Source organism: Anomaloglossus baeobatrachus, chromosome 5, assembly GCF_048569485.1.
Source record: "Anomaloglossus baeobatrachus isolate aAnoBae1 chromosome 5, aAnoBae1.hap1, whole genome shotgun sequence".
Classification (NCBI taxonomy): Eukaryota; Metazoa; Chordata; class Amphibia; order Anura; family Aromobatidae; genus Anomaloglossus; species Anomaloglossus baeobatrachus.
This window is the reverse complement of record NC_134357.1, coordinates 415,220,438-415,235,716: the sequence shown is the minus strand read 5'-3', so window position 1 is coordinate 415,235,716 and position 15,279 is coordinate 415,220,438. Positions and strand designations below refer to the sequence as shown.

General features: G+C 47.3%; 1 protein-coding gene across 1 annotated transcript in view; it reads right to left on the bottom strand.

Annotated features, from left to right (window-relative positions):
- MYO1D (myosin ID) overlaps positions 1–7,562 on the bottom strand; it is a 139,224-nt gene extending 131,662 nt beyond the window's left edge. The window contains exon 1 of the mRNA XM_075350264.1: positions 6,811–7,562. Within this exon, the coding sequence (XP_075206379.1) occupies positions 6,811–6,905 (95 nt within the window). The 5' untranslated portion in view covers positions 6,906–7,562. The remainder of the gene's footprint in view (positions 1–6,810) is intronic.
- Positions 7,563–15,279: the final 7,717 nt, after the last annotated feature.

Here is a 15,279-nt window from a genome sequence, read left to right as displayed (position 1 = left end):
GGGGCCTGTGCTAACTGGAAGATAAGCCGGCCTCCGGTCTTCATTATACAGGATTCTTCCTCCCCTTCTCTTCAGAGTCCTGTGACATCAGGTGCAAGGCCGAAAATCCCACATCTGCGCATTCTGCCTGCCGCCTTTTCCCTGCACTGTGAAGTAGCAGTCACTCCCCAGCGCCTGCGCACAGCAAAATTGAAGACTGCGCCCACAAAAGGGTGGAACACTGCAGGGAGGGACGGCAGGCATAAAGGTATGGGTAATTTCAATATGTGCCTGCAGACTTGTGAATCCTCACATTGTGCGCACTGTGCACTGTGAGGATGCTCCGGTGTCAGCACCAGAAATCCCGGCCAGAATCTAGGCCAGGGGTCTCAAACTCGGCTAGGTATATAGGCCACATATAGAAAAAAATAATTTGGGCCGCATTCTCTTCAGGACAAAGTGATATTTTTATTGGTATCATTTTTTTTCCCCTACACACCTTTGGATCACCGTTTTCGAACATTTTTAGTTTGTTTATTATAACAAATGTGCACGGTTTTTGTGTGTCAGTATATATATATAATTATATATATATTTTTTTTTTTTTACATTTTGTCTCCGTTTTGTAAGTAATACAGTTTTACAGTTAGCACCATGTAGTAATGTAATGTCCCAATCCTTGTCCCCTTCTTGTAGTAATGTGCCCCATCCTTGTCCCCATCCTGTAGTAATGTCCCCATCCTGATCCTTATCTTGTAGTAATCTGCCCCATCCCGGTCCTCATCATCTAGTAATGTGCCCATCCTTGTCCCCATCTTGTAGTAATGTGTCCAATCCTTGCCCCATCCTGTAGTATTGTGTCCATCCTTGTCCCCATCCTGTACTAATGTGCTCTATTCTGGTCCTCATCCTGTAATAATGTGCCCATTCTGGTCCTCATCCTGTATTAATGTGCCTCATCATTGTCCCCATCCTGAAGTAATATGCCTATCCTTGTCCCCATCCTGTAGTAATCTGCCCCATCCTTCTGCCCATCCTGTAGTAAGGTGTCCATCCTGGTCCCCATACTGTGGGTCCATCCTTGTGCTCATCCTGTAGTAATGTGCCCATGCAGGTCCTCTTCTTGTAATAATGTCCACTTTACTGGTCCTCTTCTTGTAGCAATGTTCCAACCTGGTCCCCTATTGTGCCATTTTTCACACACACACACACACACACACACACACACACACACAAACACAAACACACTGCCCTGTGCAGCCTCAGCGGGCAACACACACGCACACACCAACACTAAAGACTAAAGACATTCTTCTCACCTGTCCTCCGTTTCCTCGGAGTCCTCTTCTCTAATACATGCGGCCTGCAGGCACATGGACCCGATAACGATCGCAGTCGCTGTCAGCGCTTCATCTGAAATTCAGATGAACGTTTTGCCGGGGCTGTGCAGAGTAAAGTTTCGTCGACATAACTATTTCAATAGCAGCACCTGGCCAATGAGAGGCAAGCAGCTGAGGTCACACGCGTCAGTTGTTTGCTTCTGATTGACCAGCGGCTGTCATTGAGTTGTGCAGAGAGCGTGACTGCGCACCACCGGCAAAATGTTCATCTGAAATAAAGCGCTGATGGCTGCGGCCCCTGCCCCGGCTGCGATTGTTACCAGGTCCACGGGTCTGGGGGCTTCAAGAAGCAGCCTGAGGGGCTGCATGTGGCCCGTGTGTTTGAGACCCCTGATCTAGACTGTTCCCACCGCGCTTAATGCAAGTGTATTGCATATGGCCAGAAACAGTCTAGTTGGATTCTGGCTGAGAGTATACATATCGCATACTTGCAGTCACATGACCGCCGTTCACGGCTCTGACACTGGTGAATCCTCACAGTGTGCACAATGTGAGGATTCACAGGTCTGCAGTCATAGAGTGACACAGAGTGACTGCAGACTTGTAATTTTAGATCAGACAACTCCTTAAGATTTCCTTTGGGAAAAATGATATCATGATGAGCAACAGGGTGGTGCCTGATGACAACACACCAAGGAAATGCATCACCTATAGTGTTATGTTTCTTAACCAAATACTGGGATAATAATGTGACTTCTGAAAAGTTAGTTTTACGCTACCAGCCAGTAATGAGGCGTGAGGGAAAACACCAAAAAAATGGCATGAAAAATAAAATATATATTACATATATGTCCCAAAATCCCTGAAATACGTTTACCATAATAACCTAATGTAAACTGTAGACCATTTTCTGACAACACCTTCCCCTCCTCAACCTGCGGGTCCACAGCTGTTGTAAAACAACATCTCCCAACATGCCCTTAATGCCTGCAGGTTTCAGGGTATGATGGGAGTTGTAGTTTTATAGCAGCTGGAAAATTTGGCTTTCCATCACACTGTCAGCTTTTAGGAAGCCATAATAATTCACTATGTTGCAAAATATGCAAACTATTTAAGCAATTCCTCTCTGTTATCACCCATTCAAACCTGGGCAACATCCAGTGTTATTTTTTTGTGCGTGGAGGACATGAAGTCTGCTGCGCACTGGAAGAATGTCTTCTACATAATAACAACTGTCTAACATCTGTCACATCTGTACAACAGACTGTCAGTAGGAGCCCCTGAAAATAGTAACAAACCATACGTACATAACCTCCACATTTTGGCCATGCCGCTCTTGTAATGAAATGATAAATGTGTATTTATTCTATCAGCGGTTTAATTGGGATTAAGGATAAGGGTGCATTCACACTTTAGCGATGCAGCAGCGATCCGACCAGCGATCTGACCTGGTCAGGATCGCTGCTGCATCGCTACATGGACGCTGGTGAGCTGTCAAACAGGCAGATCTCACCAGCGACCAGTGACCAGCCCTCAGCCAGCAGCGACGTGCAAGCGACGCTGCGCTTGCACGGAGCCGGCGTCTGGAAGCTGCGGAGACTGGTAACTAAGGTATGTATGGTTACCCGATGTTTACATTAGTTACCAGCGCACACCGCTTAGCTGTGTGTGCAGGGAGCAGGCACTGGCAGCGTGAGAGCTGCTGAGGCTGGTAACGAAGGTAAATATCGGGTAACCACCGATGTTTACCTTGGTTACAGCTTACCGCATGCTGTCAGACGCCGGCTCCTGCTCCCTGCACATTCAGGATTGTTGCTCTCTCGCTGTCACACACAGCGATGTGTGCTTATCAGCGGGAGAGCAACAATAAAAAAACGAACCAGCACTGTGTGTAACGAGCAGCGATCTCACAGCAGGGGCCAGATCGCTGCTCATCCCTAATGAGGTCACAAAAAACGTGACTCAGCAGCGATCTCAGTAGCGATCTCGCTGTGTGTGAAGCACCCCTAAGGCTGAGGTTGCACCGTATATGTGGAGGTGACAGTCCCATTCCAGGAATAGGACTTTGGTGTCTCGAGAACAAGGCTACCATCACAAAAGACACTGGAGGAAGATATATCAGACGTTACGCAAAGGAAAAAGTAGGCTAGCTGCCCACAACAATTCCTTTCCATTTCCCATTGATGTCAATGGGTCATACTCCACTTTGCACTATTTCTGATATATTTTCCCCACTATGTAGCCCCAGAAACATTATTACTTCAATAGAATACATTTACCATTTTATTACAGGATTATAATGGCTATCCTGAGATGCTCTCGCTCAGTATCGGACTGGGGTACTAAGGGCCTATCAATAACATTGACTCTGGGGGTCCACTGTTCATTTACATACAAATATTACTATACCCCTACTCACAAATTTATCAATGCTTCATTATAATAATACTCTTGGTAGTATGTAAAATGAATGGATCAGATGCTGCCTATGTATGTAGACAAGGAATCAAGTGTATCGTGCCAGTTAGACCCCTTTCACACATCAGTTTTTTGCCATCAGTCACAATCCGTCGAATTTTGAAAAAAACGGATCCGGCGACTGATGCCGCTGGATCCGTTTTTTTCTCATCTTGTATTAGCGACGGATGGCCTCAAAAAAAAAAATAAATAAATAAAAAAAATCGGGCAGCGACGGATCCGTCGCCGCCCGTCGTATGGTAGAATAGAAGCCTATAGGCGCAGGATCCATCGTAATCCTACGGATTCTGTTTTTTTAACTGGGCATGCTCCATTTTATTTTATTTAGTATCAAATAGCCAGCCGGTCGGATCCGTCAAAAAACGGATCCATCGCATCAGTTTTTCCACAGATCCGTGGAACCAATGGATTGTGACTGACGGCAAACAACTGATGTGTGAAAGGGACCGAAGTGTTCATGTGTGTGTGTGGGGGGCCTACCAGGTGATTCCCCTGCCCTTCGATGGGCCAGTCCGAACTTCAGTATAATGATGTTCAAATTAATAAGGCGCAAACAGTCAGTATTATTTATTCACACACTAACACCAGTGAACAGAAATGCAAATGCAGCGGAGCCACTATATGCGAACCCAGAGTAGCACCTGCCACTAATAATAAAGTTCAGAGCAGCAGTGCGCTTAACCAGCGCTGCTGCCTGATAAGGTGAAGGCACTTGGGTAACAGTACGGTAAACCTACACTGTTACACAGAGGTGAGGCAGACTTAGGCTACTTTGACACATCAGTTTTTTGCTATCAGGCATGATCCGGCGAAAAAATTGATCAGTTTTTTCCATGAGTTCCTTCCGTTTTTTGACAGATCCGTTGTGATACTGAACATACTCCATTCAAAAAACCGGATCCGTAGTTGGATTCCGTCATATGACGATGGATCTGGCACCCATAGGCTTCCATTATACAACATGCCGGACGGCACCGGATCCGGCGTAGTCCGTTTTTTTGACGGAGACAAAAAAAAAAAGGTTCTATGCTGCGTCCTTTCCGGCAGCTGAAGAAATTTCGCCAGATCCGACGGACGCCGCATGCAACGTAAGGCCTTCCAGCACAATCCGGAGCTAATACAAGTCAATGGGGAATAAAATGGATCCAGTGCCAGATCCGTTTTATCCGCATTTCGCCGGATTGTGCCTGACGGCAAGAACCGGATGTGTGAAAGTAGCCTTAAAGAAAGGAGAGGTAACCCCAACACTATCGCTGCCAGTATATGTGTGGTGTACTGCGGTAACCAAACACATTTAACTTGCACTGTTACCTGCTAATATTACTCAGTAGCGGGTAAGCAGAGACCGCTATAATTATTACGTGGCGAGAGTTGCCTAACAGATTCTACCACCGCACGGCAAGCAAGAACTGAGCATCGTCTGGTGTCGGCGGCGTCCCTATATAACCTAAGCACCGTTCAGACAGCTCACGCCCAATCAGCATAACTGACGTCTAACGGCCAATCCAGAGAGGCCACGTCATTGGGGCAGCTGAGGAACAACGGCCAATCCAGAGGAGTCACGTCATCGGAACTGCTGATGTCCGACGGCCAATCTGAGGATGCCACGTCACGCGCATTGGCCAAAGAGTCTGACTTAGAAAAAGATTTGGAACGCACATGCACACTCGCCCACTTAGATTCGGGCCACCAGTAACACGGCGGAGGATTGGGCCAACCGCTGCGAATGGCTCAGAGGCAGAGAAGCATCCGCAGAATGGGTCTCGGGCAGCAGAGAGACTGGCGGCACCCTGACTCTTACCCGAGAGGGAGGACGCCTCCGGCGTATAGCCGTAACAATTGTGATCACTTATGTTTCTTTCTGTGTAATGTACAGTAAAAATACTATCTGGAAATCATTAAGATGCTGTTAAGAGATCCCTATTTTCTATTGGATAGTCCTCCAGAGATGCAGAAAAGAGCAAGACCGGGTTCAGACCAGTGTATGCAAAATCGTCTGGTTTTCCTACTGAAAAATAAATGATGGTTATTGTGTTCTGTAGGTCTAGTTTTTATATCCATATGACTTTTGTACGTCTGTGTGCCATCCGTATGTCCATTTCATCTATTCACATGGCATCCAGTTTTTACATGAATAATTTCATAAACAAGTCAAATACAGTTTTGTTTCTCAATAATTGTAATGGATCCGTGAACAACACAAGACATATTGGTGGAAACCAGTATGTGATCTGTTTTTTGGCACACCCATTGACTTATAATGGGCGAGTCTGATCCAGAAATATAAATCAAAGATGCACGTACTGTGATTTGTTACATGCAGACCATCGGTCCATGTGTTATGACGTTCATGTGAGCGACCGCATGGATTTGTGTTATCCATATCAGGGGCAGACATATCATGGGTTCAACCACACAGGGGCCCAAGAGGCCAGGGGGCCTCTAACACCTCGAAAACAGGTGGGATATTGCACGATGACTAGCTCTTGACCTGCAAAGGGCCCATATATGCTTCTTGCACAGGGGTCCTTTTCTGTCTATGTCTGCCGGTGGTCAAAAAGCCTCCTGTTTGCATACTGACAACAACCAGATGTTTAAAATGCTCATCTGAACAAACCACTGGTTTAACCTGTAAGGGGGCCCCTTACTACTCCAAAGCAGGTAAAATTTTGCATTTTGATGAACCATTGGGCTGCAAACAGCTCATACACTGTTCTTGCACAGGAACCCTTTTCTGTCTGTCTGACAGTGTGAACAAGCTCTTATACTTATTTTACCAATCCTCTGACAAGCCAATGATGATGTTTCCCGGGTCCCCTGGCCGGTCTCTGATTGATGCAGCCAAACATTGGCAGCACCATCTTTACTAGTATACTTAGGAACTTGCTGAGGCTGTGAGGGACCAACATGGGAGTGGTAGGGGATTGGTGCGGTTAGTATAGGATCCCTTCACCATACTACTAAAAAAAGAGGTCACAGAAAGTGAAGTAAGGGAACATGCACATGCACTTACCTGAGTTTCAGATTATCCATAAATTCTGGTAAAGTGACAGAGTCCATAAGAACAAAGTCTGCCTTGCCATACTGCAAGCCTTCTTGTTCTGCCATGATGTGCCACCACGACCAATTCCGTCTGACTCAATCGAAGGATTCAAAACTATCTTCAAAAGCTACGGAATCAGTGCACAACTACGTAAAAGTAACACAAATAGACAATTACACAATATAGGACACCGGTGCACCCTGCCTGCGGAGTACAGACTGTCTCTGTCACACCCAGACTGTATGGTCATCCCAGGTGTGTCTTCTGCAAGTGCAAAATGCCACTGGGATGGAGAGGTCTCTTAGCAGGTGAGGGCTTTCTGGAGAACTAAACACTTCTTGGAAGACTGACGAAAAGTCCCATAGTAAAAGACACTCAGGAATTTCTGGAGAAAGGAAGTTTTCAGAGATCACAAAATATTACAGAATGTTAGAGGGGATGATGTCTCCTTCACAAATTCTTCTCAGTGCAAGATCGTTGTCTCCTTCATTAAAGTCTCAGTGCAAGAAGGGATGGTCTGCTTTAGTGCAGGTAGGGTGTCTCAGGAGGTCACTTTTGGACAGCTGCTGTCAGTTCCCTCATAGATGAGCAGTCTTTTGTGTCTCCCCTGTGTAAATTGCTGATCAAACTCCTGTTCATCCATAGAGACCAGGAAGAGTGTGTGGGAGAGGTGAGAGGAGGAGAGAGGGGAGAGGTGGAGAAAGGGAGGCTACAGAGGTAAGGGATGCAGGGAGGGGAAAGGGAAGGAGAGGCAGGCTTAGTGGGTGGAAAGGTGAGGTATAGGGGAGGGCAGATATATGGGAGGAGGGGATGGGGGTGGGATAGTATGACAGCGGCTACTGAAATAGGAGGGGGAGGTAAGGGAAGGAAGTGAGGGAGGGCTGGAAAGGAAGGAAAAGTAACAAAATGAGCAGTGAAAGCACACAGAAGAGCGGAATAGTATGGGGCAGCAGGGCGTGTATGGGAACAATCATGGCATAGGTGGTAAGATGGTAACAGGTGAGCACAAGCCTCCTAGGAGGACAACTCACAGAGACGTTATATGTAAAGGGAGTGTCCCGTCCATATGTCACCGATAGCTGTGGATGTCTGCCCTAATGAAGACTAAAAGGAACAAATGTGGAATGTCTCTTCAGGCTACATGCGCACGCTGCATCTTTTTGTGTTCACGAACTGCAGCCAAAACTGCACCTTATCAGAGAGAGCCTGGAAATGTCACAAAAAATGCTTGTAATTGTAGGTGCGTTTTTGGTGTGTTTTTCACAACATGCGTTTTTTTGACAAACACTGGAAGATTGAACATGCTGCATTTTTTTGTCACAAACCTTTGACAAATAAAACGCTGACAAATAAACTGCAATGTGCGCACAGCAAATCTGACTTCTCATAGACTTTGCTGGGAAGTCAAATGTCAGAAAGTTCTGACAACAAAACTGCAGCCAAAAAAGCAGCAAAAATGCAGCAAAAAAAGCAGTGTGTGCATGTAGCTTAAGCTCCTCTCACATTCGCGTATAAATCGGACAAGTACTATCTGATGTTTTATAGGATAGCACTCTGCCTGTGTTATCCTCTGGGGCAGTGCCGACCAGCGATTTATTTATTTTATTTTTTTCGGCATGAGCAAGAAATTGCTGTATGTTGTGATTAGCAGAGCTCGGCCACCCATACAAGTCTATGGATGCGTGCGAAACATAGGACTGTACTCGGATGTCATTAGTGCGGTCTGATATATGCTGAGGCAGGGAATGGAGAAGATGGAGATTAGTCTTCTCTGCACCTGTGCTCCGATTCCCCCATACAAGAGAATTGGATCATCATAAAATGACACTCCGTTCACGCTCGCAGCAGAGTTTGAGCCGAGCGTCATTGCTATATCACATCCGATTCACTCGCGTCTAATGTTATACGCAAAGTGTGACACCAGCCTAATTGATGAAATAATAAGTGGTAAAACTGACTCTCAGTAAGGCCTCCTTCACGTCCGTGTTTCCAGAGCGGCGCCTGTTTTTTCACAAATAATGTGCCCCTTATAAATTATGGGGCTGCTGACAAATCCGTCTGTCCATATGACCAATGTAGATACATGTCTGTATTTTCCTGTAGCATGGATGACAAGGGCCAATACAAGTCTAAGGGGCTGTGAAAAACATGAGCAGCTCACCGGTGGCACCAGAGTGCTGCACATGTTTAATACAGAGAGTATAGCAGAAGCTTTGTAATATTTTTTTTCTTTCGCAATAAAATTAGAAAAACACAGATAACATACCCATGGAAAACACTGGTGACACTGTACCGCCCCGGTTTTAGTCGGGCTGCTCGGATCCGGGATCATCGTGGCTTGAGGGGTCCAGACCTGGCTTGGCAGACACTTTGATCCGTAAAAGGGGGATATTTACAGAGGAAAAGTTCATGATGGAACCTGCGGATTGCGGTAATGGGAGTACCGCCGCTGCTGGAGAGGGGACCGGGGCAGATGGTGTGTCAGTCCCTCCGCAGGTAGGGAAGGCACCGGGCTCAGGGGTTGGTAGATTTGGGAGGACAGGGTTCAGGGATCAGGGTACTCACTGCGGGTAGTTGTGGTGCTGGATGAGGTTTAGAGAGGAGACACACACACTGTAGGTAAACCAAAGTCTCTGCGTACAGCTGCCGCTGCCGGGAGCCTGTCCAAGTACCCGGTCCCACCGGTGACACTTAGTGATTTGGAGCCTGCTTCCATGCACAATTTGTAGTCTGTTGATGGTCCCCGTGACTTGAAGCTGTTGGGGGCCCTGCTCACTACGTGTAGTATAGCTGTGCTCTTAAGGGCTGGCACTTGGGACTTTAGCGGGTTGCTGTGTCTGGAAAGACCCTGTCCCCCTCGTTGTGCTGATGCCCTCAATCTCTGAGCGTGTAGGGAACTACTTGAAGACCCTCTCCCTCTCAGGTGAATTGTCAGGACGTTGAATCGGCTCCTACCCTAGAGTCCTGTACCCCGTCGTGCTCGGTACCGGTCTGTTCTGTTGGTCCCTTCTAGTGCCGACAGTCCCTCCAAGACTACGTCCAATGTCCCTGTCACCGGTCCCCGACTCCTCTGGACCAGAGTCACTGCTTGCGACCCAATCAGTTTCCCTAGCTCCCCAGGAGCTCACTCTCCCAGATCCTCACTCTTTGGAGCCTACTTATTCTCTGTCCTCCTCTTAGGCTATGTTCACATTTCCGTTGTTTATGATCAGTCACAATCCGCCGCTCTGATAAACAATGCCATCCGTTTGGCAGATTCCGTTGTTTCCCATAGACTTATATGAGCGGAGGATTGCGACTGATGCCCTTGCGTTGCATCCACCACCCGACTGATCAGTCGTGGAACGACTGACCGTCAGGCGGCAGGAACGCAGCATGTAATGTTTTTTGAGCAGCAGAATCCTTTTATTTTCACTGCGCATGTTCAGATCTTGTGTTTAATCATTAAAATCAATGTCTCTCTCTTTCTCTCTCTCGGCGGACGGCTTCTGTGAACGATCAGCTGATTGCTCTCAAAAGCCGGCCGCTGGGAGATCAGCTGATCGCTCTCAAAAGCCGGCCGCCAGGCATTCAGCTGGTCGTTCACAATAGCCGGCCGCTTGCGATTTGCTGATCTCTCTCTCTCGTTTTTATACTGAAATCATTTCACCAATGGAATCCGCTTTCTCATGACAATTCAAATTCTTGTCACCCGTTGTACATCGCATCAGTCACGAGCGACAAGCAACGCAGGTGGCTAATGCAAAAAAACGGAAATGTGAACATAGCCTTACAGTCTGCTCAACCCCTAGGTGGGGGGCCCTTTTTTCCAGCTAGACCAACCAACCAACCTGATGTGTCTGACAGTGTCTGATGTGAGGTGATTGGGTTGTGCGGTGCAGATGGGTATGACACCAGTTTCCTAGGTACCTGGAACCATGGGGGTTAGGCCCTGCACCCTGGGTAAGGATGCAGTTCCCTGTGTCGCCCTGATATATTCAGGGGCGCCACAACACCAGTACCGGTTTTACATGTATGTTTTTAATACGCATGTGTGAAGGGGCCTAACAGGTGCAATAATAATTACTTTCATGGATAAAAAAGTTACTTTGTTTTCCATATCTAGTAATATAGCTCTGACCCTCTAATCACATGTGCTCATAGGACTCATTTACTGAGGAATTTCCACAGCATTAAAATCCACTGTGGATCCAATGTGGAAATCCTACAGGTACACCATAGTGATAACTCCACAGCCGGTCTGTGTGCTGCAGATTGTCTCCACTGTAACGTGTTCCTGAAATCTTATTCCACTGCTGCTAGTGTAAAGTCTGCAGATTTTCTGTCCTAAAAATCCAAGAGAAAAATGCTGCTTACACATACCGGGTGCACAGAGCCTAAGGTGCAGCAAGGAGAATATTATTGTTATACGCTCATTGCTTCAAATCACAGGATGGAAGAACCGATCCAGGTGCCTCAATTTTCTGTCTTGTCTATACATAAGTAACGCAGTTCACAAATCCTGTGTTCATCGCTCCCATAGACCTCAGCACAGTTGTATCTGTATGGTATTCACAGCAGCCGGAGTCAGTATATATATTTCATATTGCTGGGAGGTGGTCCTCTGTCGTGTGTTTTTGCAGCACAATCTTCATGTCACCACACCCAAATCATCGAGCAGATTTTGCTATCGGACTACATGTCATCATGGCACTTTGCTCATTTATTAGGCTGGGGCTTTATTAGGGATCGTAATGTGACCCCTTTCACTTGTATTGCGCTGCGATGTAGTGGCGACACATAGCACTCTTTGGTCAAGTGACCGGTATCACGGCCCAAGTCACTGTACAGCCCCAGCCTTATCCTTTATGGATACTGCAATTCTGTAACGCGGATATAGTGCACTACCAATGTAGAAAGTGAGTGCCTCCACACACCTTTTAACCTTGGCCATTGAACCCAGAAGTAAAGAGTAATGTCATCTGTAGTGTGTTTGGCACCGATCCCAGAGTGTTAGCCTGAGCCTATATGGCAACTGACCACGACACAGGTTGTGGCTCTACATTGCAGCATAATGCAGGTTAATGGAGAGGCACAAAGAGCCATTCAAATCTTTTTGCATCTTGTGTGGTACAATGCGACCCCATTCACCTACACTGAGTCCAAAGTCGCCTTGTAGCTCCAGTCCAGAAGAAAGACCAGAAGATCTTGTTAGAGCTGTAGATCAGGTAAGTCGGGCCCATCAGCTTTCTTACATTTAGTGATCATCTCCCTACCTAATCTAGTCTTGACCCTGGAATTGTTGACTCCGGTCTTCCTCACATCTCCTCCCTCCATTCCCCTTCTTATCTAAAATGGCTACACAGACACCGAATATCTTTGGATAATTCTGGCCATAGCAGCCATTTTATTAACAAAAATACATAACCAATAAAATTGCAATATGGTAAGGTCCTTGAAGCTACGACCCTGGTGATTCCTATAAACCGAACCATAAAACCAACTTGCTCCCAGCCGTTACCCACACTGGCTCAGGCGCACCACACTGTAAGGGTTAATCCTTCGTTAACCCCAACACACCCACAGGGGTCCCGACTTCTCCGTCGGGATTCCCCTCCAAATCACCAGGTGACCAGCAATTGTGCCAATGAGGGGATCCACACCCGTATGGATTCCCCGAACAATTTTAAACCAACTTCAAGGACCCACCAATAACACGCCACTCAGCCACTACGACCCGAGAAACCCCCCCCCCCCTCTCCCATATGATACACAACCCAGTCATACCATAAATATCAGGGAGGGCGGGCGGGACTCTTCCTTTAGCCAGGGGAGCGGGAAAGTGCCGCTCCTCCCCTTTGGCCATCCAATCCTTTCAAAACGGGCTCACTCCCCCTCCCCCACCCATGACACCCTGACCTCCCCACCAATCAGGGGTCATGCCGGCCTCCGCAAATGCCCCGGGGTGGGGGGGGGGGTGGGGGGCAATGCTCCGTCCTCTCTTAACTGCCATTCCATATGATCTTAGTAAATGCTCTCTATAGTGTCTTGAAGTAGCTGCTTGGCACACAAATACTATATGTATAGTGTGAGATCAATTCAAGAATCTGGGTAATATATCATTTTAAGCATGTTCATGTACTCAAACCATGAAAGAGTCTTAAGGGGGCTTTACACACTGCGATATCGTTAATGTTTTATCGTTTGGGTCACGTCGTTAGTGACGCACATCCGGCATCATTGACGATATCGCAGTGTGTGACACTTATGTGCGACCTAAAACGATCGCAAAAGCGGTCAAAATCGTTTGCCACGGAGAGGTCATCCTAAAACCAGAAATCGTTTACCTCTCATTAGCGATGTTGTTCGTCGTTCCTGTGGCAGCACACATCGCTATGTGTGACACCGCAGGAACGACGAACAACTCCTTACCTGCCACCACCCCCAATGCGGAAGGAAGGAGGTGGGCGTAATGTTAAGTCCCGCTCATCTCCGCCCCTCTGCTTCTATTGGACACCTGCCGTGTGACGTCGCTGTGACGCCGAACGACCAGCCCCCTTAGAAAGGAGGCGGATCGCCGGCCAGAGTGACGTCGCAGGGCAGGTAAGCCGTGTGGCGGGGGAGCGCGATTATGTGTGCGACGGGCAGCGATATGCCCATGTCGCACAAACGATGGGGGCGGGTACGCTCGCTAGCGAAATCGTTACCAATATCGCTACCATGTAAAGACCCATTTACTGTATTTCTATATTTTTGTAGACCCCCAGCCATCCCCTCCCTATAGTCCTCCTCTGCATGGGAAGGGAATTAAGAGAAAAACTTGGACATGCAACATTTTTTTAATTGTTCTTGGAGTGGATAATAATAATAATAATAATAATAATAATAATAATAATGAGTCATTCATTTGTTTGATTCTAGTTTTAGTAAAACAAATGTACAAATGCATCTATTGGTCATTAGAGTGTAAGGCTACTTTCACATTTCTGCCTTTTTCCATCAGTCACAATCCATTTTGTGACTGATGCGACGGATCCTGTGGAAAAACGGATTCATTGTACTATTTTTTTCTTTTTCCTGACAAAGGTTATTTGCCATTGAAAACCTATGAGAGAGAGAGTGAGTGATTTTTGTAACCAGAAATTACATATCTGAGTATGCTCAGTTAGCAAAAGACGGATCCGTAGGCTTCCATTATAAGGCTCCTTTCACATTGCGTTTTGCCTTCCGCTCACAGGTCCCGTCGGAGCATCCGTCCGAACCGCCCCTCCCCCACTCTGCAAAGCGTGTTCCGGACGAATGCGCCCGACAGGGCCATTCACTGCTATGGAGTGCACTGCGTTAGCGTGTGCTCTGTTTTGTGCCATTTTTTGCACATATATGTTTCTGCAGACGGACACCCGAACGTAGTCCACCTAACGCAGTGCGCTCCAAAGCAATGAATGGCCCTGTCGGCCCTGCTAGATCCCCATAGACTTGCAGCAGAGCCGAGTGGGACCGCACTGTCAAAAAGAGCATGGCTGGCTGCGAGACAGAGCTGCGCGATCAGAATGAACTCGGATAAACTTCACCTGACTTAATTGTGTTCGCGCGGCTCTGTCTGTGTGCCGCGGCTTGATTTGCAATCACAGGTGAAGGAGTCCCCGGTGACCGCAAATCTCCTGACTGAAGTGAGCCGCACGAGCAGCAGTGCCATCACTCAGGTTACCCGCGGCCAGTTCGAGTCCTCCACCTAAGACCTGTGGCCGCAGGTAACCTGAGTGACGTCTCCGCTGACAGTGCGACTCACTTCAGTTTCTTCGTGGAGCTGACAGGAACGGCGGTGTTCTACGTCCGCTCCTATCAGCTTCATGTAGCAGAGCTGGATGCGTCATGGGACCTCGTGTGGATTACGCCAGACCTGAAGGGGTGTTTGGGGATTTTAATAAAGTGGTGAAAGAGCGTGTTTTTTCGTCTTTTATTTCAAATAAAGGATTTTTTTGGGTGTATGTGTCTCAATAGACGCCTGCAATGATTAACATAGGACTTAGTGACAGCTATGGGCTGCCTTTAACTCCTTATTACCCAGATTGCCACCGCACCAGGGCAATTCTGGATGAGCCGGGTACAGTCCCTGGACTGTCGCATCCAATGTATGTAAAGCGCTGTGGAATTAATAGCGCTATATAAGTGAATATATATATATAATGGATGCGGCAATTCCGAGTGGCTGCCGGCTGATATTTTTAGGCTGGGGGGCACCCCATAACGTGGGGTTCCCCATCCTGAGAATACCAGCCTTCAGCCGTGTGGCTTTATCTTGGCTGGTATCAAAATTGAGGGGACCGCACGCAGTCTTTTTTTATTTATTTATTTATTTTACCTCACTACATAGACCCGCCCACCGGCGGCTGTGATTAGTTGCAGTGAGACAGCTGTCACTCAGCGTGGGGGTGTGTCTGACTGCAACTAATCCTATGC